This window comes from Balaenoptera acutorostrata, chromosome 13, assembly GCF_949987535.1.
Source record: "Balaenoptera acutorostrata chromosome 13, mBalAcu1.1, whole genome shotgun sequence".
Taxonomy (NCBI): Eukaryota; Metazoa; Chordata; class Mammalia; order Artiodactyla; family Balaenopteridae; genus Balaenoptera; species Balaenoptera acutorostrata.
In genome coordinates this window covers 46,539,127-46,566,378 of record NC_080076.1, presented here as the reverse complement: position 1 = coordinate 46,566,378, position 27,252 = coordinate 46,539,127, and the positions used below count along the sequence as shown (strand labels likewise).

The 27,252-nt window shown below is 40.2% G+C and overlaps 1 protein-coding gene across 2 annotated transcripts in view; it reads right to left on the bottom strand.

Moving 5' to 3' along the window:
* The window catches only part of DSC3 (desmocollin 3), a 41,002-nt gene extending 21,946 nt beyond the window's left edge, over positions 1 to 19,056 (bottom strand). For both annotated transcript variants that reach the window (XM_007167031.2, XM_057527147.1), the window contains exons 1-6: positions 18,630 to 19,056; positions 11,510 to 11,594; positions 9,387 to 9,586; positions 7,571 to 7,690; positions 3,775 to 3,930; positions 1,918 to 2,062 (exon numbers count right to left, since the gene is read on the bottom strand). In XM_007167031.2, the coding sequence (XP_007167093.1) occupies positions 1,918 to 2,062; positions 3,775 to 3,930; positions 7,571 to 7,690; positions 9,387 to 9,586; positions 11,510 to 11,594; positions 18,630 to 18,698 (775 nt within the window). In that variant the 5' untranslated portion in view covers positions 18,699 to 19,056. The remainder of the gene's footprint in view (positions 1 to 1,917; positions 2,063 to 3,774; positions 3,931 to 7,570; positions 7,691 to 9,386; positions 9,587 to 11,509; positions 11,595 to 18,629) is intronic.
* Between the last annotated feature and the right edge of the window lie 8,196 nt (positions 19,057 to 27,252).

The following is a 27,252-nucleotide window of genomic DNA, read 5'->3' as shown; positions in this document are numbered from 1 at the left end:
GACTTCAAGTATCAAAGAGTACATACAGGTGGTATTTTTATAGTCTAAGGATAGTGTTCCAATGCCCATGAAATTATAATACATAGATCCACTTTGCCTGTAGCCCTGTATGTGAGGTTGGCCTGAGGAACAATACATAGACACATACAATCATATACATATATATATGTATATATATATATATATTCGTTAAAATTTTATATTTGAGGGAAATAAAAGCCAAGTAAAACTATTAATGCAAGGAAGTATTAGTTTTAAATAATTTTGTCATTATATCCTTAAACTTTATATATGTGTGTATATGTGTGCTTAAGTATATATATGTATACATATATATGTATATATAGATATAGATATAAATTTGTAGAGACTGTCCAAATACAAACTTATAAGTAACAAAAAGATTTCTGCAGTGGATCAATATGAAGACATGAAGTAATAATCTTATTATTATAAGAAAATAAATTATCTTTTCATAGAAAACTGTTTATAATCTTTATAAGACATACATTTTCTTCCTGCAATTTCATTGACAGTCAGGAAGACATAAACACTATTTTAATTCTCTGGATACAGAACTCCTTTACTTATTACATAAAACCTTCCTAAAATCTTGACTTGAAAATTCTTTTCCATGAGTGCTATATTTCACTATTCGTTGAGCACCCTTTGCCCAAACCCTCTGTGTGTGAGTTAAGGCAAACTCAAAGAACACCTTCAGAGTATCACAGCCTTAACAGGGCTGAACCTACTGGTGTGATATGCTTAAAGTATTCTGGGTTAATCTGGGCATCAAAGTGTTTGCCCTAGATCCTTCTCTGTTACTACCAAAGAGAACAGAATGTTCAAGAAAGAGTCTAAAACCAATCATCCCTCTTTGAAAATAGAAAAGTGTAAGAGTCATAGACTTGTGAGGTTAAAAACATTATAAGTCGTCTAACATCATTAACTCATTTTATAGATCAGAGAACTCAAAGGAACTTCCATGAGTTCCCACAGTGAAATAATAACAGACCCTGAATCAAAAACTAGGTTTCCAAAAAAAAAAAAAAAAACTAGGTTTCCTAAACTCCAAAGCAACAATAATTTTTTTAATTGTACCATGTGAGTAATAAAGAGGTTAACATCTATGACATCAAATTATCAAACTAAAATATAAAAGGAAAGAGCAGTTACAACAGTCCAGTGAAGATCTAAGTAACTCCTAGAAACTTTAATAAGCAAGTTAGCTAATCCTCTATGGTTGAGTTCACTTCCTTTCAACTTTATTGTGAGTGGTTATTCTCCATATTGCAAGTCTCAGAAGACATTAAGAATGCCACATTTAAGGGCCTATTGAAGTGAAACACTTTGGTTTTCCACATGTGAGAGCAAGTGTTTAGGATGGAGAACACACAATGCAAGTTTCTCTAAAGTTATTCCGGCATTCACTCTAAATTGGAAGTAGTAAAGTAGTAGTTTAAAGAGAAGAGACAATATAGATAAGAGCTTAAAAAATTGTGTCCTCAGTGGACATCATTCAACACCTTCCTAAATAAAACCTAATAAAAATATCTACATTGATTTTAGTTTTATCATACATTCTACCCTGCATGTCCTCCCTTGGAGCTAGGAATAATGATAAACCCACATAATAATAAGATGAAATAAAGTATATAATCCAAATATGGTACAAAGCTTGAATAACTGTTATCTGCCTTTATAATTCATCGGTATCATACCAACAACACTACAAACTCCTATAATACCTTGTAAATTACACATTGATTAGATTTGATAGGATTAAATGTATTCTGGTAAGTAGCTATTGGTCCAGTGTCATCTCAGGATGATCTGGCTTTGAGTAAAAATTCAACCTCTCAAACAATGTATATAAACATTTAACATAGCACATTTTACTCCTAAAAGTTGTCTTACCAATTCTACTGCTTTCTGGAACTTCAAAATTATAAATTGCTTCTGTGAAAATAGGGCGGTTGTCATTGTCATCCTCCACTCTGATGGACAGTGGAAGAGGTAATTCTGCTGAATACCCATCTGCAGTTGACGCACGGACAATCAGCTGTAAAACAGTGAAAAGCAAGTTCAACAGTCCATTATAAAAGATTCCAGCATGAAAGAATACTATGCTTTATCTACTACCTTCTCTGCAAATCTTTTCAATAATAAATCACTTCAAAAATTCCTATTCAATGCTTCTTTAGTTATCAAAACATCGAACGTAGAACGACTTTAACTACAGTTAAAAGTATCCAATGTTTGGTAGAAGTGGCTACACTTCAAATAAAACCTAGGTCAGAGTACAGAGAATCAGAGACTACTCAGGTCATGAGACTAAGGAATTAAATGTGAATATGGAGACGTGGATTACAGTCCTTATTCTCCCCATAATCATAAAATTGTATTGGGAAGAACAGTTAACCTCCCTGCAATGGGGAAAATCCTGACTATATCATCTAAATAAGGCAATGAGTCCCAACTTTGTCACTACTGAGCCCCTTTATTGTTTAACCTCATAGATCATATATTTGTAAGAGGTTTTCTAACAAAATACATTTAACAATTTCCACATTACTAATTAATCAAAAGCAATGTAATGTCAAATAGAACTTATATCTTTTTTTTCATTTTTAAATGATTTTTTAATATAAACAATTTTTCCATAGTTAAAAGTGCACTATTTCAATTATAAAAGAAACATCCTTATCATGATAAATTTTAAAATTCAGTAAAGTACAAAAGAAGAAAATAAAAATCCATGAGCTGCTACCCAGAGATAAGTACTGTTCACATTTGATGTATTCCTTCAGTCCCTTCTGTGTATATATTTGTACACAAAAATTGAGATCATACTACTGTAAGCTTATATCCTTTTTTTCCAAAAAGCAAACAAACTTGACTTTATTCTGTAACCATTTCCCAAAGCCCTTAAACATGCTTTGAAAACGGGATTTATTGGCAGTCTAATAATCTACCACATAGACATGCTGTAATTTATTTAACTAGACCCCTATCGGTGGACAAATAGAACATATTTCTATTCAGCATGTGATTACAACACTGAGCTGAAAATTTTCCAGCCAAAAGCAAAGAAATGTCATGTGGTGAACATCAGTCAAGTTTACTTACCCAGCATCTCTTCCCTCTTCTTTTAGGAAGAGAATCCCTCTTTCCTATGGAGAATCAGTCCCCCTGTACCACATGACCCCAGAGCATTGACCATATTACACTGAAAATTGTCTGAATGATTCCCCATTGATGTAAGTTCATCCATATCAGAATGCTGGCTTATTATGCCTCGTTTGGACTTGGTCTCCCAGTTTTGCTTCCTTATATACTTCTCAGATATCATCAGATAATTAGACAGGTGGAACAAAGACCAAAAAAGGAAAAACAAAAAACACAGAACAGAAGAGGGACACTGGAAGAGGACCCTTCCAATCAACTGTGGCCCTGTCTCGGAGAGAGGAGAAAGTACCACGACCAGAGAGAGAAAGAGAATCTCATAAGCAAAACCAACTCCTGCAAATTTTCTGGAATTTACGTCCAAATACAATTAAATTTCTTGGCTTCATTTCAGGCTTACCTAATAGAAGTTGAGATAAAGAGCAGACCAAGTATTCCAAAACATTACACAATCTATTTCCTTTGTCTTTCAGATCCCCTCTAAGAAGTTCAGAAGACAGGAAAGAGTAGATGCGCTATCAGAAGTTTAGTTTAAACTATGATTATAGTTTAATCATTTAAAGTTATGTGTATCAATAAAACTCCTACATCAAAAACATCATATTCTTCACGATCCACAGGCTTGGTACAATACAGATTTCCACTTTTTCCATCCATGGTAAACAGATTTAAAGGTTCTTGGTCAACTCCAGGCCCACTTATTGAGTAGACGATGGTATAGTTCTGTTCCGCGTCAGATTGAACCTAAGAGGAAAAAGCATATGTAAAAAATTTTTCATGAAAATGCTATTTTTAAATACAATTTATATGTTTATATATATTTTTTTATTTTAAAGAGATGACTTTAATAATATAATAATCACCTTTGTCACTTCATCAACATGCAAAATGGTAATGAACAATGGTAATTTGGCAAAAGATTTTTTTAAACTGCTCAAATTTAATGACAACAATGTTCAACATAAATAGTAACCAAAGACAACCTCACATTAAGGCACAGTTTCCCATCTAGTGATTTGGCAAAGGTAGAAAAAAACAATAATACCCACTGTGGACAGGGGTGAGGCAAACAGGGGCTCTCATATACTGTTGAAAGGAATGCCAGTTGTAATGTTCCTTAGGGAGGGGAATTAACAAAAATTAAAAGAATGAGAATAAACAGGGAAGACTCTTCCCAGCAGAGGAAACAGGAAGTGCAAAACAACCAGACCAGGGTTGTTCCTGGAGTGTTCAAGGAGCAAGGAGGCCACTGTGGTTGGAATTGAGAGAACTAGGGGAAAAGGAAGTCGGAGAGGAGGACGAATGCAGTAATAGGGCCACGGCATGTAAGAGATTCCAAGGATATTGACTTCTGCTTGGAGTCAGACGGGGAGCCATTGGAGAATTTAGACAAGAGTAGTATCTGATTTATATTTTCGAAGGATAATTCTTGGTGTTCTGTTAAGATTAGACTTGGGTGGGCAGGTAAAGGAAGAAGCAGGAAGGCCATTTAGAAAGTTACTGCAAGAATTCAGGGGAGAGAGAACTGTTTGTTAGACCAGCATGGTAGCAATAGGGGTTGTGAGAAGTGGTTAGATTCTGGATATAATTTGAAGATACAGCCAACAGAATGTGCCAATGGGTTGGCTGCGTGGTGTGAAAACAGAAGTCAGGGATGACACTATGTCAGTGGGTGCAAGTGTCCCCTGATGTCTATTCTGCCTATCTTCCTTAGCATTAGAATTTAAGTTGAGCACAAGATTGCCTGGAAGAAAGACTTTTCTCAGTCTCCCTTGCAATTAGGTATGACCACACGAAAAAGTCAGGTCAATAGGGTGTGAGCAAAAATAATACATGCAGGATCCAGACTGTACTCTAGAAAGTGGAGGGGTGTTTCCCCTCATTGGGACGCAATGATGAGCCATCTTGAACCTGCAAGGATGGCCAAGCTTTAAAAGGAAAGAAGCCTGGGCCCCTGGTGATTTCTCAAATTAGAATCTCTTTACCAGATCACACGTTGGCATGAAAGGACTAAATCTCTGTCATGCTTTAGCCACTATGATTTGAGATCTTGGTAAAATGTGGCTATAGCCTTATCCTATTATAATACAGGAATTAAAATTTTAACTATAAAGAATGGATGGATATGGTAAATTGGGGCTCAGCATCGATTTCATCTCCTTCTACTGTGTCCTCTCATAGTGTAGCTATTAGAAAGAGTCAGATAAAAACAAACCAAAAACTCTCCCTTTTCCAGGGTCTCTTGAAACGAGAGTTCTGAATTAAAATACAGTCAGGTGTGCTTGCATGAAATTTGGAAGCCATAAGGGAGATAGATGCCTCCTTTTTGCTGCTTCTACTGTTTTTGCTGGCACTTTGTGGTGAAATTTTTTTTTTCTTTTTTCCTGCAGCAGCAGAAGTTCTAGTGGTTTTTCACAGACTTTGTGGATGTTGAGAGACAGGATACAGATCAATCTTTTTGTGGACACTGATGGGAGCAGTTAAGATTGTTTTGGAGCTGCATTTGGAGGAGCAGCTTCCTGCCTGTGATGGTTCCTTGCCCAGTGCAGCTTCCTGACCATGGCAGTGGCACTTTAGCTCTAAAATGACTGGCTTCCCCATCATGAAGAAAGCAGTATGTCCCTTGGTTATAGATTCTGTTGGGTAACTAGGAGATTCGTTCCTGAAAATTCAACCTAAAGTTTGTTTCTTCAGCCTTCGCAACAATTCTATAAACTGTTTAATACACTATAGTAAATCCCTCTGTTAATTCCTTAAAGAGAATTGTGCTCTCCACAACTAAAACCTTACTGAACGGACTCTACTGCCCCAAGAACTGAAAGCATGGAGCTGCCATTAACTGAGAGGGGAGGATATTTTTTATAAGAAAACTCAAACATTTGATTTTTATATGTTAAGTTTGAAATGTCTACTGAAATTCCAAGTAGGAATATTAATTAGGCAGTTTGGGCTGGAGATATGAAGTCAAGTTTCCAATGTATAAAAAGTACTTCAAGCTATGAGGCTGGATGAGATCACTGAGAGAGTGAATATAAATAAACATTACACAAGGTTCATAGTCTGAGCCCTGGAGCTCTCCAAACTTAGAGATTGAGGGGTCAGGGTGGTGAGGGTTGTGGGGATGTGGGAATGAAGAAGAGCCAGCAAAACATATGAAGAAGGAGTGGCCAGTGAGAAAAGTGGAAAACTAGGTGAATGTTGTACTAGAAGTGACGTGAAGGAGGAGGGACAGGTCAGCTAAATCAAATGGACACACGTCAAGGAAATGAGGACTAGAAGTGATGACTGGTTTAACAGTGCAAAGACCAAAATTACCTCTGATCAGTATAAGTTTGGTAAACAGAAATCATTTCTTAAGATGCTTTCACCAGTGCTTAAAGTACAATAATCTAAGAGAAGAAACAAGGGTCCAGAACTGGATAGAATTCTCTACAAGTGTGAAAGACACTGGAAGCATAGTTAAAAACATAAACAAGTAGGACACGGGTGGCACCATTGGTATTAAACATCAACCACAGTAATAGAAATTTAAGGGAAAAAGGCAAGCACAATGCCATAGCCTCACCTCAGTCATTATTTCCATTGTGTATATTCCATTTGGATCTTTATGAAAAGTAAACCTGACCCTGCTTAAAAATGACTTGTTTTTAGGAAAAAGTTAAACTGTCTAGCAGAGCACACCTGGCCAATTCTGGGTGGACCCTACCTGCCTCTTCTGCCCCATCTCCCTGCTCCACACCCATCACACACAGGAAGACTAAGCTCTGTGAGCTCCTGTGAGGAGCCATGCTTGCTTGCACCTCTGTCCCCCTCTCTTCTTCCACAATGATTTCCCTGCATGACACTCTCCCATCCTTCAGGCTTTAGCTCAGATGCCTCCCCCTCTAAGTCTTTTTTCTGTTTTTTACAGCATTTCAGCCCATGAGTTCTCAAATCACCCCAACCCAGCCCCATCTCAGCACTCATCATGCAGTATTGCGATCATTTGCCTATTTCTACCTTCCTCACTAGACTCATAAAATACATGAGAGCAAAGGTCATGACTAAATGTATTTCTAGCTTCAGTACTTAGAGCAGTGCCTTCCACAGGACAGGGTAGGTGCTCAATAGCCGGCTGCTAAGTGAATGAATAAACTAATAAAGATCATTTAATGGCTGTAGAGTCTTTCTCATATTATTATTATTAGCTTTTTAGTGATTTTCTAGTTTTTCTCATTATTAGTTTTCTAGTGATTTTCCCATTTTATGTACTTTTATGACTCTTCATGAATATCTTCAATCAAATCTGTTGATTTGTAAATGTTTAAAGAGTTATTAAAACCTGGACAAAACAGACTCTTGGAACTAATTTAGCAATCCCAATCAGAAGGAATGGAAAACCTACTCGTTGAAGCAACAAAGGGAAAGGGCCCGAGGAATTCTCCATCATTGAGGTGGGGATAGGCGCCCATCTCCTCTTGGAACGCCTGAGAACAGTCTCTTTAGTGTGTCTCTTCCTCAGTACCTGAATTTAGAGAAAGAAAATTAACAATAAACAAAAGCATCACAGCCTACTTCATTGTAAAATAGTGGATGGACCATAAATCTAACACCTCTCTGGAGGCTCAGTGTCAGGAATTTCCATGCTGAAACTAAAGACCAGATAATAAGGTCTTCTTTGTGTTAGAAGGATAAGAGAGAATGTATCCATTGGGGCTTCCCTGGTGGTGCAGTTGTTAAGAATCTGCCTGCCAATGCAGGGGACACGGGTTCGAGCCCTGGTCCTGGAAGATCCCATATGCTGCAGAGCAACTAAGCCCGTGAGCCACAATTGCTGAGCCTGCGTGCCGCAACTACTGGAGCCCACGTGCCTAGAGCCCGTGCTCTGCAACAAGAGAAGCCACTGAAATGAGAAGTTCGTGCACCACAACAAAGAGTAGCCCCCGCGCGCCACAACTAGAGAAAACCCGTGTGCAGCAATGAAGACCCAACGCAGCCAAAAATAAATAAAATAAAATAAATAAATTTATTAAAAAAAAAAAAACAAAAACAAAAAAAAAGAAAGAAAGAATGTATCCAGACTTTAACAGTTTCATGAACCAAAGAATTTCATTTCACATACCTTTCTAACACTGACCATACTTTCAGGTTAGGGAAATTATCACTGTACTCTCAGTTCTTCCCGTTGCATCCCAAAATGGGATGGAGAACACATCCTCTTTCAGACAATCTATAGACGGCACTTACTTGTTCTTTCTGCTAAAACCTCATGCTCTCAGGTAAACTATAGTAAGATAATGCGTGTTCTTCATTGCCTGAACACTCTACCTGCACTGTCCAATATGGTAGCCGCAAGCCACATGTGACTATTTAAACTAATTAGAATTAAATAAAATATAAATTCCATCCTTCAGTTGTACTAGCCACATGCTAAGTATCAGTAGCCATTAATATTGGGTGACCATATCACACAGTGCAGATTACAGAACATTTCCATCACTGTAGAACATACTATTGGAGTTTTTAGTGATTTCCATCTAAGCAGTCATTTTAGCATTTAGATGACTTTTTCATTAATACACTTCACATCGATTAGTTGTAATCCAGTGAGTACTTTCACAATGGCATTCCTCATGACATGGAATTTAGAACTACAGTCAACAATCACTGAGTGGTGGCTAATACCATTCAGACGCATACATCCTCCAGGATTTCCATCCTATTTTAACATCAGAATCACTGTGGCACTTGAAATCAACCTCTTATTCACTGGGAACTACTGCACTTAATATTAATTTAACATGTACCTATTGACTGTGGGTCAGGTATAAATGAGGCTATAAACACAAAAGGGATTGATTCATGCCCTTTAACAACTACAGGTAAATTGTTTGCGCTAATAAAAAATTCCCAATGCTACAACAGAGGGATAACCAAACTGACACTGGCATACAAAAGCAAGTAGACTTTAGAGGTGGAAGAAACCTTCACAGAGGAGGTGTCATTTAGATTTAACAAAGTAAGATCCAATGTCTAACCAGTGTTGAAAAGGGAAGGGGAAGGAGGGAAGGGAGGAGGAAGGAAGGGAAAGCAAACAGAAGGAAAGAGAAAAGATGAGGAAAATAAATCCTATTTTTTCTTTTGTCTTCTTTGCAATTTTTAATGAGAGTATTTAAATGAGAAGAAAAACATGCCTGAAAATATCAATGTACTTTGAATACCTTCTTCTGATGTTCCAGGAGCACAGGAATCTCTTTCTGTGTCTGTTTCTTTGAGTCAGAAAGCCATATGGTGAAAGATCTTTTCTCATCAGACAACACAACAGCATGGGCTGTGTATACTGACCCATCTTCTAGAACTCTGAAATCAGGATCACTGGATTGGATGCGGTCTGCAGATCCGAGGCACTCTTTCAAATTAACTGCAAGTAGGAATTTCCAAGTTGTAAAGTAAGAAACACATGCAAAAAGAAAAACAGTGTTAAAATAATTCATACAATCTTCTTCAAAATCCTGAAGTGAAATGAAATGAACCAATCACTCTGCATTTATCAAATATCTTAACAAGACTCTTTACATGTATTTTTAAAAAGTGATAATACTTTCTCTGTTAAAAAATGATAATTCTGGGGCTTCCCTGGTGGCGCAGTGGTTGAGAGTCTGCCTGCTAATGCAGGAGACACGGGTTCGAGCCCTGGTCTGGGAGGATCCCACATGCCGCGGAGCGGCTGGGCCCGTGAGCCACAGCTGCTGAGCCTGCGCGTCTGGAGCCTGTGCCCCGCAACGGGAGGGGCCGCGATAGTGAAAGGCCCGCGCACCGCGATGAAGAGCAGTCCCCGCACCGCGATGAAGAGTGGCCCCCACTTGCCGCAACTAGAGAAAGCCCTCGCACGAACCGAAGACCCAGCACAGCCAAAAATAAATAAAAATAAATAAATAAATAAAATTAAAAAAAAAAAGATAATTCTGGATTGTATATTTGTATTAAATAAGGTGTTTTAAACCTTTATATGCTTCTAACAGGCTTATGAAAATGATCTTCCTATTAAAGACGTCTGTGTGTTGCAATCATGACAAAGCTGAGCTACATGCCCCCCCACACACCTGGATAAACAAACAGAAAAGTTTTCCTTAACAATATAGTCTGAGTCTTTTAAGATACACCTGTGTTAAGCCAGAAGTTACACACAAAGAGTGACAGAGTGTATGAGTTTGGCAAATAGTCAAGTAAGAAAAATCTTTAAATTCTTCCCACGAGCACTTTTCTGTCACATCCCCCGACCCTCACCAACGCCCCTGGGGCCCACAGTTCTCTTCGTGTTCCTGTTCCTTGCCTTCCTGGGCTCCCCAGTGAAATTCTATGTGGAATCTTCTCCCCCTGGGAATTTTCCCAAGTGAAAAGTCCTAAAATATGAGTATCATACAAGTGTTTTGATACTTATATCAAAAGTATCAAATCCATCCCATTCTTCCACTATCTGCTTTGACAGAAACCAAACTGATACGTTAATACACACTTAAGTAATAACCTAATACTCACTTAAGTAATATCATCTCAAAAGATTCATGTTACCCATGTATAGTGTTTTCACTTTAATCCAAATCTGTCACAGATGGAAACGTTAAGTCAAAATGAAGTGAACATATTTAGAAGTGATGACATATTTCTCTTGTGTTTACATTTTTAGCAGAGTGATAACCTCTGCTCTATTCCCCTGGAGGAACACCCCTGACTTCTCTTTACATCCTCTCCTTTCTTCCTTCCCAGAAATGGGACACTCTGTTGAAAATTAATGTGGTATCTCTGGGACAAGCTATATCTCTGAAAAAAACATGATGCTTTCCTCCAATATTCCCTGTACCACAGGGAAAGTCCACCTGGGCAGAGCTTCCCAGCTGTTGGGAAAGTTTGAGGTTCCCTAACTTCTCAAGTGTGCAAATGGCTGATTAAGCTCAGTTTTGAATGGAATAGCTCACCTTGTTATATTTCTCACTGCAGCTATGGCATTGATAAAAATACTGCTCTGATTCTCTCAGGTCCTTACCTGTATCTCTCCGGTGCTTAGAATCCTAGAGTAATGAAAGGGCTACATTCTACATGTAATTCTTTATGTAATTTTTACTGTTAAAACATAACTGACTACAAAAGCATGGATTAGCACATGTTCATTAGAATCGATGACAGAATTCTACAGAGTTCTAAAGAACATAACATATATTTTAAACTTGACTTGTATCTAATTATTGGTTCAGGCTAATTCCAAAAGGCAAAGATTGGATAACATGCTCTTTCCAGCATAAGTAAATTAAATTTGTTTTAAAAACACTGTTTTGAAATTGCTCACCTCTGCCAACCACTTTGTCTGCCTCTAGTTTGGAAGGTGTATGAAATATCACCTTTTTGCAAGCTTCACAAGCAAAACTGAAGACCTAGGAAAAAATGGTCACATTAATACAGTATAGAATAAAGAACTAAGTTTTAGATATGCAAGATAAATAAGTCCTAGAGATCTACAGCTAGCAATACTGTATTGTATACTTAAAATTTTTGCTGAGAGTAAATCTTATGTTAAGTGTTCTTACCAAAAGAAAATAATAATAATAATATATAAAGAAGGTGACAGGAAACTTGGAGGTAATGGATATGTTTATGGGATAGATGGTGATGATGTTCTCACGGGTACATACTTATCTCCAAGCTCATCAAGTGGTGTACATTGAATATGCACAGCTTTTTGTGTGTCCATTTCACCTCAATAACATAGTTTTTAAAAAAGAATAAAGAACAAAGCCATATGATCATCTCAATAGATGCAAGCAATTGATAAAATCCAATGCCGACTTAAAACTAAAAACTTTCAACAGGGGCTTCCCTGGCGGCGCAGTGGTTGAGAATCTGCCTGCCAATGCAGGGGACATGGGTTCGAGCCCTGGTCTGGGAAGATCCCACATGCCGCGGAGCAACTAGGCCCGTGAGCCACAACTACTGAGCCTGCGCGTCTGGAGCCTGTGCTCCGCAACAGGAGAGGCCGCGATAGCGAGAGGCCCGCGCACCGCGATGAAGAGTGGCCCTCCACTTGCCCCAACTAGAGGAAGCCCTCGCACAGAAGCGAAGACCCAACACAGCCAAAAATAAATAAATAAATAAATAAATTAATTAAAAAAAAAAAAAACTTTCAACAAACTAGGAATTCAAGAGATTTTGCTCAGTGTGATAAAGGGCATCTATGAAAAACATCCTATTTAACAGAGAAAGACTGAATGCTTTCCTCTGACATAAAGAACAAGATAATGATGCCTACTCTCACCACCTCTATTCAACATTATACTGGAGGTTCTAGCCACGGCAATTACACACACACACAAATAAAATTAAAGGCATCCAGATTGGGAAAGAAGAAATAAAATAGTCTCTATTTTCAAATGATATGATCTAGTACATAGAAAATCCTAAGGAATCCACTAAAAACTATCAAAAAAAAATAATATGTGGTTTCAGCAAGGTTGCAGGATACAAGATCAACATACAAAAACCGATTGTTTTCCTATATACCAGCAATAAAAAAATCTGAAAACAAAATTAAGCAAACAATTCTATTCACAATAGATATCCCATCTTCATAGATTAAAAGACGTGTTCCCAAAATTCATCTAACAGATTCAATGCACTCCCTATTGAAATCCCAAGTAGCTTTTTTTGCAGAAATTAAAAATCAATCCTTGAGGAAATGCAAGGGACCCAAAGACCCAAATAAACTTGAAAAAGAACAAAGTTGAAGGATTTCCCAATTTCAAAACTTACTATAAAAATACAATAATCAAGGCAGAGTGGTACTAGTGTAAGGACAAACATATAGATGAATGGACTGGAACTGAAATTCCATAAATAGGCCCTTACATATTTAAAAATAATTACTGGTTTTGTTTGCTGCCACTTATTTTAATATTTCAACTATATGTCCACTGGTAAGATCAGCCTACTACTTTTCAACTTCATACCATCCTCATAAAATGTGTTAGGGAGAGTTCCACTTTTTTCTGTTCTTTGAAACAATGTATATAAGGTAGAGATGATCTGTTCCGTATAATTATGGAAAAATTCACCTATCTTAGGTCTGGGCTTGATGGATATGACAGTATGTATATGTGGAGACATTTGGCTTCTAATTCAGTGTCTTTATTAAGTCTATTTACAGTTTGTATACCTCCTCGAGTCAATGTTGGTAATTTGTGTCTTGTAGAAAATTGCCTATTTTGTCTCTTTTCAAATTAACTAGAATAATATATTAATATTATTATCTACTTTTTAAAACATCTGTCCTCTCCATAACTGTGCCTCTTTTTATTGCTAATATTGTCTTATCTGTGCCTTCTCTATTTTTCACTTGTTCAATCATAGCAGGTTGGTCTATACTTTCAAATGATAGTGTTTGGTTTTGCTAATCCTCTATATTACTTGTTTCTTTTTCCTTTTTTAACTGTTCTTCGTAAGATATATTCTAAGTACACATGTATTTTAAGAAATAATAAGAGAAACACTAGGGCACTTACCTTCAAAGTTAAGAAATAAAACATTACTATTATTTTCAAAGTCCCTATATAACTGCATTTTCTTCCTGACTTCAACCTCTCCAAATTCAGGTAACCACTAATGAATGATATTTTTTTGTAAATCATTTACTTTCCCATTTCTGCTTAATTTTATCCCATGAGTATGTCTCCCTAAAGAAGATTGGTTTGTTTTGCCAACTTTAGGCTTTAAATATATGTAGTCATATGCTAATTATATGCAACTTGATTTCTTTCCTCAAATTATGTTTGTGAAATGGATCCATGCTGAATATATAGCAGCAGCCCATTCATCTTCGTCGCTGTATAGTACATCACTGGAAAGCATGTACAATTAATTCATTAATATAAGGGATTGATATTGGAAAGGATGATATTCATATATAGATTTCAGTTATGCCATGTTTCCTGAACTATAAAGAAATCTGATACTATGTTTGTAGGGATTGGATATATTACTGAAAATAAAGCTAAAAAATAAAATAAAGTAAAACCACCATTAGATTAGCAATGATGAACTAATGACTTTTAAAGGTATTTTAAAAGTAACTTTTGGGGGCTTCCCTGGTGGCGCAGTGGTTGAGAATCTGCCTGCCAATGCAGGGCACACGGGTTCGAGCCCTGGTCTGGGAAGATCCCACATGCCATGGAGCAACTACGCCCGTGAGCCACAATTGCTGAGCCTACGCGTCTGGAGCCTGTGCTCCGCAACAAGAGAGGCCGCGATAGTGAGAGGCCCGCGCACCGCGATGAAGAGTGGCCCCCGCTTGCCACAACTAGAGAAAGCCCTCGCACAGAAACGAAGACCCAACACAGCCTTAAATAAATAAATAAATAAATAAATAAATAAATAAAAGAATGGCAAGTAACTTAAAAAAAAAAAAAGTAACTTTTGTACAGATGCGTGCCCAACAAAAAAAATACAACATACGAAAAAATTTTTAAAGATTAATGAATTATGGATTGACTATTTGAGTTATAAAAGAATTTATTTTAATGAAGAACCCTCCAGGACAACTTTAAATATCTGACATAAAACTTAGAGTTGCGAGCAACTTTATATTAAAATGTAACAAATTAAGTTTTTTTTTGTTTTTTTTTTAAAGAATTTATTTATTTATTTATTATTTTTATTTTTGGCTGTGTTGGGTCTTCATTGCTACGTGCGGGCTTTCTCTAGTGGCGGCGAGTGGGGGCTACTCTTCATTGCAGTGCGCGGGCTTCTCATCGTGGTGGATTCTCTTGTTGCGGAGCACGGGCTCTAGGCACACGGGCTTCAGTAGTTGTGGCATGCGGGCTCAGTAGTTGTGGCTCGTGGGCTCTAGAGCGCTGGCTCAGTAGTTGTGGCACACAGGCTTAGTTGCTCTGTGGCATGTGGGATCTTCCCAGACCAGGGCTCGAACCCGTGTCACCTGCATTGGCAGGCGGATTCTTAACCACTGCGCCACCAGGGAAGCCCCAAATTAAGTTTTAAAAATTGATAATATAAAGTATTATCTACTCTAGTCTGGGAGAAATGAATTGCTTTGTTTCACTTTACAGTACTGTCCAAATTGTATTAATTGTATCATACAAAGCTTATCATACAAATCATTAAATCCTGATAGAACTATCTAATGCCAAAGGGAGAGTGAAAACACAGGCACACCTGCCAGTGTTTCATTTTTGTGCTGTTGTTCAATTTTAGAGTGAATACGCAAGGTAGGCTTTCTAAAATAACACCTTTTTCAATAGAGGAAAAAGAAGCCAAAGAACAGAAATTTATATAGTATCTGAAACATAAAGGAGATCTTGACTGAGCATATCGGTTACAGAATTTTCAATTCGTCGTTTCTCCTGTGGACACTAGCCACCTTCAAGACGGAAATCTTACCTTTCAAGTTCTTACCACCCTGAATTGTAAGATTTACCTTTCTGTATTCTCAGTGCTTTGATGAGTCTACTAAATTTCTTTCTAACCAAACTCTGTATGATGGGATTCTAGTTAAATGGAAAGTATGATTAGCTGCAGGTCACCAGAGATGTCATATATGGGGTGGCAACTGCCACAAGGATTACAATAGGGCCAAAAAATGTGCACAGCTTACATGTACTTAGTGACTCAGAGAGTGTTTCACCACTTAGCTGTATCTCAATATAAGCACCAATAATCTCCATTAAAGAAGGTCGGTGATAATGCATCGATATAAATATATACTACAACTCTGACTTCCTTAAGATCGTGGTTTTGAAATAAACTAGTTTGCATTTATTTCTTTTATTTGTCCTAAGCTTTTCTTCCCCACTAATGCAAAAGATAATAGAAGGTATTATACTCACTTTTATTTTAAAAATTGAATATGTCAAATGTTATCAAGAACAATAATAACAAAAAGTCTGTTAAAGGAGTCATATTATTCTCAAATGCTATAAAGTCTGAAAAGATAGAATGCCCGTTTGTCAACATAGGTTGCAGGCAGAATTTCACATACTCCAAGGGGAAAAGCATGTTATGTTATAAAGAAAAATACTATTTTAATTCCTTTTGAAGAGCCCTTTTAGCAAGTGATAGATTAACCATGTCCAAGTACATACCATTTATAATATATAATGGTAAATATAATTCCCAAAGTGGATTTGATATGGCAAACAATATTCAACACACATATAAAAGGATCTCCTTATTTATAACAGGGCAGAAGACATCTGAGCAACTGAGCTAATGTGAATTAGTTTTCACCATTCCTAACAATTTTGCTACTTTAAAAGGAGAAACATTTTAAGAGATACTCAGTGCTTTCAACAATAATGGGATGATCTGACACGTTTCTTTTCTAGTTTCCCCCTCTCCTTTCTTCCTTTTCTTTGTATATGTGTGTGGAAGGATGATTAGGAATTGTAGTTAATTGTAGCAGTTTGGAGTATACTGAGGATAGAAAGGTGGGAAAGGGATGCAGATTCAGGAGAAAAGTGCAGAAGGGAAGATTCCACAACCTATGGGGCAGCTCAGTGGGAAAGCTAACACCTTAAAAGTCTCAGTTTTCTGTTAAAGACTTGCTTTGAAGAGCTCTCTTCAAACAAAGAATTGTCTTTGAGAGATGCATTAAGGGATCCATAAAATGAAAACTGCGTTTCTAAAATGTTATGCCCTTAATATTATACTGAAAAGTGGAGAGTCCTAGGAGTCAAAAGGAAATACAGATATAGGATGGTCAACACAAGTCTTAATTTATCCATCTGGACAGAAATTGAAGTTGTCTGTAAACTGAGGATTGCAGGTGAAAGAAATTATTTTATATACACTCTCTAGTATTCAAGTCTCCAGATAGACCATTTAATCTAAACTTTAGGCAATTCTTTGAAAAAATAATCCTAAACGAGGAAGTCATACACTAAAGCTGATGCTATCCCTGTTTAGATATACAGGCACCTTCCTGCCTTGCCGCGCCCCAGTACTCCCACCACCACACCCTGCCACCCGGACAGCTCCTTGCATTCCACGCCCTCCCCTCCAGCGAATACACGAGAAATCTTGAGAACACAGCACCTCCTCTTTTTTTTCTCCCCATTCCAGGACGCCTTTCGCAGGGAAAACACAAAACACTAAATTCACGCTTTTAAACATATTAGCTGGAAACGCTTTCAAAGATGTCACAAAAGAGCACACTTTGAGAGCAGTTCCCACTTGTAAAGAGTCATTTCTCAGCTCATTTTGTTGGAACACCTGCCTGACAGGTCGACGCCCTCATCTGTACAATTCCTTGTCCATAAATATATCTTAGATCATAACTACTAATCCATTATTCATAAGTCGATGATTCAGAGAGGTCAAAGCTTGCACCCACATGCCCTGCTTGGGGGCAGAAGAGCAGCAAGAATCCAAGTAGCCAGAGTCGACCTGCTCCCGAGCCAGGCTGGTCCTCTCGCCACCGGACCAAGCGCGGGGCAGTCGGGGGTTCGCAGCTTCTTCCCAGAGCACGTCTTGAGCGCAGCCGTGGTCTCGCCCGCAGCTCCGCGTAATCGCACAGAGTTCCCGATTTTTCGCTTTGTGTCTCGCGAGTTATCCGAGACTTGTCCGTACCTTCCTCTCGGGGTGGATCTCATCTTGGGTCTCAGGTTTCCTGGGCACAGAAGACCCCAGGCTGGGCTCTGTGCTTGCGCAGTCCTGCCTGGAGCCGGACAAAGAACCACCCAATCCCACGCCTCTCCCAACACTCCTCTCAGCCTGATTCTATCCCCTCTGCCCCACCCCACTCCCCCCATTACACCGCCGACCCAACCCCCATCCCTAATCGAGCCGCGCACGCCCTCGCGCCCCAGGTACACTCCGGGTGGCCAGCGGGGGTGGACCGCTCCGGTGAGCTGCTTCAACGGAGGCAAAACCTGGAAGCCGTCTTTCAGAGGTAACTCAACGCCGGGACCCAGGGGCACCGCTCCAACCCCTCCTCTCACCAGCGTCCCCATCCCAGGGCACCCTGGGGTAGGGGGTCAGCCCCTGTAACTCACTCAGGGATCCTCCAAAACCTAACCCAATACTCTTCTTCGCTCTCTACCCAAACCCACCCCAACCATCATCACCAGCCCTAGGAGCCAGGAAAGGAGTGCGAACCCCAAGCCGGCCCACTCGCCACGGCGCACGAGAGAGCTCAGCGAAGCGGGAGCCCATCCTGTAATTCAAACAGTCGAACAAGTCCGAAACAAAACCCTCAGTCCGGAACCGTCCCGCCAGGACTCGTTTCCCATCCTCATCCCTCAGAGCCCGAATCTGGCTCGTCTGTGCCCGCCCCCCCAAGATGGAGCTGAGGTCACCGCTTCTCCCCCACCGCTCCCCCCGCACGACCAGGGCCCATTCGCCCCCCTGCCGCATCCCGGCTCCGGGTAGGTGGTCGCGCCCCACCCCGCCCGGGCTCCACTCACCACAAGGGTCAGCAGTAGCTGCCTTAAGAGGGCTCCGCGCAGGGAGCTCCGGGGCCCGGTGGCTGCCATCGGGGCGCGGGGCCGGGGAGGAGGACGCAGGCACCGGGTGGGACGCAAGAGACCAGAGCCCGCCGAGGTGCAGCGGTGCGGAGGTGCGCTTCTTTCAGCTGCTCGTTACGTCGCCCGGGCCTTTTTCAGGCTTGCCTGCCCGAGAGCGTTTTCACTCCTGAGACAGGATTGGACTCCGGAGACGCCGCGCCGCCCCTCGTTTTTTCTCAAGTTTTATCACCGCGAGAGCCTCTGCGGAGCTGCCCAAGCCTGCCCTTAGGCTTCTCGGAGACCGCGCGGGGTGCTCGCTCGCGGGAAAGCTGTCCAGGCCACCTCCTCTCTGCCAGCTCTCCCACGCCCCGACCATCTCCCCCCACCCCCACCCCACCGGCTGCCACGCCTTCCGCCCAAATCTCAGTGGCGTCTTCCTCGCAGATGCTGCTTGGCGCATTCCTACTGCAGAACTCAAAACCGCCTGCCGGGATCCCTGCCCCAACACAGGCGCTCCTGGGTGCCAGCAACACCCTTGTCATTGGACCAGCGGATCCTCCCTTCAACATCTGATCAAATGCTGGGCAAAGTCTCCTGGTTAATGCAAAATACATATATTCTTCCCAAATTTGACTCACACGATAAGATAAAGGACGGGAGGGGAAATTATCCCAAGAGGCATGAATAAGCTGACACTTGTTATACCAGAAATTAAAAGCAAATAAAGGAAATTCTGATATCTTACCATTTTCACGCACCCAAAATATGAGGGATTACACTCAAAGCTTTCATTTCCTGCCAATCTCGTGGCCTTATCTGAGTCTTCTAAGAATTTGTTCTTCTTATATGAAATTATTGATTTGAGTAATTACCTGGTAATTGTACTAAGACGCAATTTTTCAGTTTGTGGTAAAAGAAAAATCTACCACACAAAAGCTTCTAGTATAAAATGAGGCTTCCAGATTCAATATCATTCGACAAATGTTTATCACTGCCCAGAGTTGCACAGGCACTGGGGCTGGAAGAAAGGAAATGCACAAAACCCAGTTCCTGCCCAAAGCAATTCAAAGTCTATGAGGGAAGAATAAAGGCATTCATCATAGCCCAGTATGCTAAACCTTTTAATAGAGAGGGAGCTTACAGCACTAGGGCACATTCCTTTGTTTCTCTCTAGACTGAGTTTTGTGTCCTCTAAGGCCCCACCTACTAGACTCAGGATGAACTCCCTCTTACATATGTGTTGTTGCTTCTTAAAGTCCATGCACAAGTTCCAAGGTCAGGACCCTCAGACACTGCAGATTAATCAGAGAAGGCACTAAGGCCTTCATTCATCCCACCCTGGTCACCCTAATAGGCTGCTTGTTTAAACCATGTGTTTCCCTAAAACTCACAGGCCTAAGCTCTCAGGACTCAGACCCTAAGCTGAGCTTCCCAGTCCCATCTCTGAGGCATCCAAGGCTTCTATGCACCCATCAGAGATCCTGTTTCACCTCTGGAGGCCTCGTATGGAAGAGCTCTTCCAACCTCAGAGAACGCTCTCCACGCTTCACTCCAACCATTTTCACCTCCCATCCTCCAGACCCTCACCTTGACCCATGACCTCAAGACCAGCCTCTCAAAGTGTCCTCTGGCCCCAGGCCGACTTTAGAAACAAGCCAGGATGATAGTTCTTATCAGAAAGCAAATTGGCTGGCACTTGATTTTGGACCCTCAGTCTCCAGAACTAAATAATGCCTGAGATAAGAAACAACAGAGAAAAGGAGAAGGGTAAGAACATGTTTGGGGCAAAGACGATAGTAATAGCCCTAGTGGAGCTCTCAGGAGTCTTGTGAGGGTTTCCCACATCAAGGAAATAGAAAATTTCTTCAGAACCACTGGATGGAAGACCTTCTGTGCTGAGAATTAGGTTAGAAAGGTAGTCTCCTAACAAACCAGGCTCAGGAGTTGAATTTCATCCTAGAAGAGATGGAGAACCGTCCCCTCAATCTGTAAGAAAGATGATCACTTTGGGTGAGTTAATGGGCTCATTAACTTCATTAATGAACCTGTTTCTGCCATGATATAGCTTTTCCTTAATATTTAGGGAATAAAAGATTTGAAATGTTTTTCTTTATGCTCAGTAGCCCTAGTTTTCAGTGATTTCAACTTTGCCTAATAGAGTCTGACCTGATTACTACTGTCTTCCATGTGACTAAAACCGTAAGATAGCTATCATTTGCTGTATAATTAAGGCGATTGTTAAACCTACTGACTATATATGACAGTTACTCTGAGCTTCTATGTTTAACTTCTACAAAATAAAAATTATAGGAATCTATTCCAGAAATAGTGTAAGAAAGCATATTGGTGATATTTTCTATTTGTATTGTAAAATTCTAGGTGCAATATGAATACTGAATAATAACAATATGGAATATAACTATCTTGGAATTTCCTGTTTTGCTAAGACATGTATTTGTCCACCATGAGTATATTAAAGTCCTAATAAAAAGCAATGTGTTTTTATAATTTAGAAAAGAATCTTCATAGGCAGTTATAATTATAAATATGACTTGAAGACAAATTTTAAAATCGCTTTTATTTTTCCTGTGGAGATTACAATTTTAAATGAAATTGTTGAAAATTTATTTAAAACATGAGCTTTAGTTTGAATATAGTTAGAACTGGATGCCTTCTATAATAAAATTAATTTTAAATCATCATGGGACATCATAAAGCATAAAGAGTTATTCTGAAATATCTTTATTTTAATACCCTGTACCCCAAACTGGAAAGTCAGTTGGAAGTCACTACTAAAAGAATAACGTACAAAAATGGGAAAGAAATATTATTTTTCCTTGTTATCTTCTTAGTTTGAGGGTAAGAGCAGCAATAAATAGAAGATCAAAAATGGAAGGTGATCTTAAGCTAACGTATAAAACTTCAGGGATCCAGGTGAATTGACAAATTTTCAGTAGAAATCAAACTTAAGATCATTAGGAAGAGTTCTCTGTAGCTAGGAGGAATCTCTGGCCACAGAAAGGGTAAAGACCCTAGGAGCTGGGAGCCGACTCCTAGCCCACTGAGAAGGCTACCTTGCACAACTCCGTGCCCACAGGTGCTGGTCTCACACACCCACTCACCTCAGTGGTTTATGTGGGCGGTGACACCGCAAATGTGGGTCCCCTCACACACGCCTATAAAACACAACCAGTACAACTGTATGATGTTTGGAACAAATTTGCTGGTAAGGGAAGAGATATTTATGAAAAGCTTAAATTAAAACCAAGTAAAAGTTTCATGTTGAATAGTCCTAATAGTGACACAGAATGCGTTCTGCCCTGAGACGTTAGCTCAGAAGCATTTGTAGAATATTATTTAGGGTAAATAGTCATGGTAATGAACAGTATTCGAACAAATTGCTTGCTGGAGCAAGAGTGGGAAATACTGTACAAACATGTACTCAAATGCCAGGAGCGTTCTCAGACTTAATTTTTAGAAATTAGCTCCCCTTCGTGTATCCACTTGCTCTTTTAGAGAAGGCTCTTCCCTGGTGCTTGGCAACTGGGCGGTCGGATTCTCTCATCTCCACTGCTGTTTTTCTCTAAGAGTACTAAACTCTGCTACTGCCCTTCCAGCCTCCAGGAGAGTTTGCTGCTTTTCCTGTACCACCTTTCCCAAAGTGTGGCCATAGGTCCTCCACTAATTTCCCACAGCGCCGCTAAGAACGGCCTAGATTTTTTTTTTTTTTTTTTTTTTTTGGTCATTTATAAAGACTGCTGGAGACAGTTGACGTGAAGAGTAACCTGTAATATTGCATTGCTGCTCAGGACGAGAGCCATCCCGCGATCCCCATCAACCTCATGGCAAGCACCCCTCCCAGCTCTATTTCCACCCCCATGGAAATGCTCCAGGAAACAAAGAGAACCTCGAGCCTAGACCAGAATGAGCCCTGGCCTCCCAGGGAACAGAAGTTTATCTTTCCTCCTTTTCTGTGCTGTGTCCTTACTCCTGAGGATTAATTTCTACCCAGAGTAATTGACAGACAGTAGGATTACCCATTCCTTTCCGGAGAAAACACTCCCAGCCACAGAGGTGTGACCTTTCACTCTAACCTTGCAACAAACATTCAAAAATTGAACATTTGTACATCTCTCAAATTCAGAAATATCCAGTTTAAGTAACACCATGATAATAGTCCAATCCGGATAGGGTGTGCCAGGCTCAGAAAGGCTCCCTTTCAGTCTCTCCTTATTAATAAATGATGCAAGAACTATTACAATGGTTTTACTCTTCCTCCATGGAAATCTTCAGACGCCCTGACAAATAGCCTCTCTTCTGCAAACAGGCCTTTCAAGGAGAGAGGAATGGTCTCCTGGTGACTTCTCACCAGGCTGGAAGGAAGACGGATTTCCACACAGACAACAACTCCGTTGTGTGAGTGATGACTTCTTACATTAACTAGACAAACCCAGGGTAACAAAGCCCTGCTACAGGGTCAATTTAGTCCCTCTCATCTTGGAATCATCCCATAATCCTTCGCTTCACGTCAGCGTGAAAGTCTCCTCCCACCGGGTGAGGCTTTAGTTTCTCCTGTATGTTCTCACGTCGCCAGGAGAGCGCATTGTGTTCAAAGAGCATTACTCATGGATGAAGGCTACAGGTGTGAATGGTCAAACTTCCAGATCCCATGTGTCAGTCATCTGATTCATTGGCCTGTCAGTCTTCTTTTTTCCCGGAAGTTTAGGAGAACCATCCCTCAAAATCAGCTTGGGGAAGTGGCAGACCTCCAGCTCAGATGCCTATCAGCTAGCTCAGGAGTGGAGAAGCAGATTTTCCCACCAGTTCTCTATGGGCGGTAAATTATTTAATTCAGCAGTTATTATTTATTGTTCTTAATTGTTGATTTTATTTTAAATTATCTACTCATTAATTTTATTTACTCAAGATTTATTCATCTTGATTTGTTTTCTTCTTTTCAGCCTGCCCAGTTTCCCAAGCCCTTCTGTCACTAGATAAGGAATAGCTTTCTACCAATTAGCTACTTAGTGTTCACTGAACAAGCCAAACACCAAGGTTCTTTTCTTGCACTGCTTTCAAGCATCATACTTGTGTTTGCCTTTCAACATTATGATAAGCTGCACTTCTCCCTAATTGATAAGTTCTAGTCTTAACTTACACACATCTATGTAAGGTTATACCAGATCCCTATTCCTCTAAACAACCCTAATGCAGGGGTCTTACCTGAATGTTAAAGGACAAAGAGAGAGAGAAGCTAGAAACATTCCTAGTAGGCACGTAGGCATGTCCCAGAAAGGCTATTTTGTTGTCCCTTTCTCCTAAGGTTGCAGTGTTCTTGACATGTGCAATAAAATTGGCTGTTTCTCCCAGATTCCAGGTTCTGTTTGGATGGTGGTCAGAGAAAGACTTGATCTTAACTATAATATTTCACTTTAAAAATGAGAGTCTCGGGCTTCCCTGGTGGCTCAGTGGTTGAGAATCTGCCTGCCAATGCAGGGGACACGGGTTCGAGCCTTGGTCTGGGAAGATCCCATATGCCGCGGAGCAACTAGGCCCGTGAGCCACAATTACTGAGCCTGCGCGTCTGGAGCCTGTGCTCCGCAACAAGAGAGGCCACGATAATGAGAGGCCCGCGCACCGCGATGAAGAGTGGCCCCCACTTGCCACAACTAGAGAAAGCCCTCGCACAGAAACAAAGACCCAACACAGCCATAAATAATAAATAAATAAAATAAAATAAAATAAAAGACAAAAAAAAAAAAAAATGAGAGTCTCTGACTAAAATCACCCTTTCAGGCCCCCAAAGTAATAAATAGTACTTTTAGACATCTCAAAATAAATGATTCCAAATTCACAGAGGAGTCATCCTTAAGAACTTTATTTCCTACTCAAAACAATGTTAAGTAGAGCCCTGAACCAAGATGGTGGAGTAGAAGGATGTGCTCTCACTCCCTCTTGTGAGAACACCAGAATCACAACTAGCTGCTGGACAATCATCAACAGGAGGACACTGGAACTCACCAAAAAAGATACCCCACATCCAAGGACAAAGGAGAAGCCACAATGAGATGGTAGGAGGGGCACAATCACAGTGAAATCAAATCCCATAACTGCTGGGTGGGTGACTCACAGACTGGAGAACATTTATACCACAGAAGTCCACCCACTGGAGTGAGGGTTCTGAGCCCCATGTCAGGCTTCCCAACCTGGGGGTCCGGCAACGGGAGGAGGAATTCCTAGAGAATCAGACTTTGAAGCCTAGTGGGATTTGATTGCAGGCCTTCAACAGGACTGGGGGAAACAGAGACTGCACTCTTGGAGGGCACACACAAAGTAGTGTGTGCATCGGGACCCAGGGGAAGTAGCAGTGACCCCAGGGGAGACTGAACCAGACCTACCTGCTAGTGTTGGAGGGTCTCCTGCAGAGGCGGGTGGCTGTGGCTCACCGTGGGGACAAGGACACTGGCAGCAGAAGTTCCGGGAAGTACTCCTTGGCGTGAGCCCTCCCAGAGTCTGCCATTAGCCCCACCAAAGAGCCCAGGTAGGCTCCAGTGTTGGGTTGCCTCAGGCCAAACAACCAACAGGGAGGGAACCCAGCCCCAACCATCAGCAGTCAAGTGGATTAAAGTTTTACTGAGCTCTGCCCACCAGAGCAACAGTCAGCTCTACCCACCACCAGTCACTCCCATCAGGAAACTTGCACAAGCCTCTTAGATGGCCGCATTCACCAGAAGGCAGACAGCAGAAGCAAGAAGAACTACAATCCTGCAGCCTGTGGAACAAAAACCACATTCACAGAAAGATAGACAAGATGAAAAGGCAGAGGGCTATGTACCAGATGAAGGAACAAGATGAAACCCCAGAAAAACAATGAAATGAAATGGAGATAGGCAACCTTCCAGAAAAAGAATTCAGAATAATGATAGTGAAGATGATCCAGGACCTCGGAAAAAGAATGGAGGCAAAGGTCGAGAAGATGCAAGAAATGTTTAACAAAGACCTAGAAGAATTAAAGAACAAACAAACAGAGATGAACAATACAATAACTGAAATGAAAACTACACTAGAAGGAATCAATAGCAGAATAACTGAGGCAGAAGAATGAATAAGTGACCTGGAAGACAGAATGGTGGAATTCACTGTTGTGGAAGAGAATAAAGAAAAAAGAATGAAAAGAAATGAAGACAGCCTAAGAGACCTCTGGGGCAACATTAAACCAAACAACATTCGCATTATAGGGGTCCCAGAAGGAGAAGAGAGAGAGAAAGACAAAAGAAAATATTTGACGAGATTATAGTTGAAAACTTCCCTAACATGGGAAAGGAAATGGCCACCCAAGTCGAGGAAGCACAGTGAGTCCCATACAGGATAAACCCAAGGAGAAACATGCTGAGACACATAGTAATCAAATTGGGAAAAATTAAAGACAAAGAAAAAATATTGAAAGCAGCAAGGGACAAATGACAAATAACATACAAGGGAACTCCCATAAGGTTAACAGCTGATTTCTCAGCAGAAACTCTACAAGCCAGAAGGGAGTGGCAAGATATACTTAACGTGATGAAAGGGAAGAAGCTACAACCAAGATTACTCTACCAAGCAAGGATCTCATTTAGATTTGATGGAGAAATCAAAAGCTTTACAGACAAGCAAAAGCTAAGAGAATTCAGCACCACCAAACCAGCTCTACAACAAATGCTAAAGGAATTTCTCTTAGTGGGAAACACAAGAGAAGAAAAGGACCTAAAGGAACAAACCCAAAACAATTAAGAAAATAGTCATAGGAACATATATATCGATAATTACCTTAAACGTGAATGGATTAAATGCTCCAACCAACAGACACAGGCTTGCTGAGTGGATACAAAAACAAGACCCATATATATGCTGTCTACAAGAGACCCACTTCAGGGACACATACAGACTGAAAGTGAGGGGATGGAAAAAAGATATTCCATGCAAACGGAAATCAAAAGAAAGCTAGAGTAACAATACTCATATCAGATAAAATAGATTTTACAATAAAGAATATTACAAGAGACAAGGAAGGACACTACATAATGATCAAGGGATCAATCCAAAAAGAAGACATAACAATTATAAATATATATGCACCCAACATAGGAGCACCTCAATACATAAGGCAACTACTAACAGCTATAAAAGAGGAAATCGACAGTAACACAATAATAGTGGGGGATTTTAACACCTCACTTACACCAATGGACAGATCATCCAAAATGAAAATAAATAAGGAAACAGAAGCTTTAAATGACACAATAGACCAGATAGATTTAATTGATATTTATAGGACATTCCATCCAAAAACAGCAGGTTACACTTTCTTCTCAAGTGCGCACGGAATATTCTCCAAGATAGATCACATCTTGGGTCACAAATCAAGCCTCAGTAAATTTAAGAAAATTGAAATCATATCAAGTATCTTTTCTGACCACAATGCTATGAGATTAGAAATCAATTACAGGGAAAAAAACGTTAAAAACACAAACACATGGAGGCTAAACAATACGTTACTAAATAAACAAGAGATCAATCAGTGAAGAAATCAAAGAGGAAATAAAAA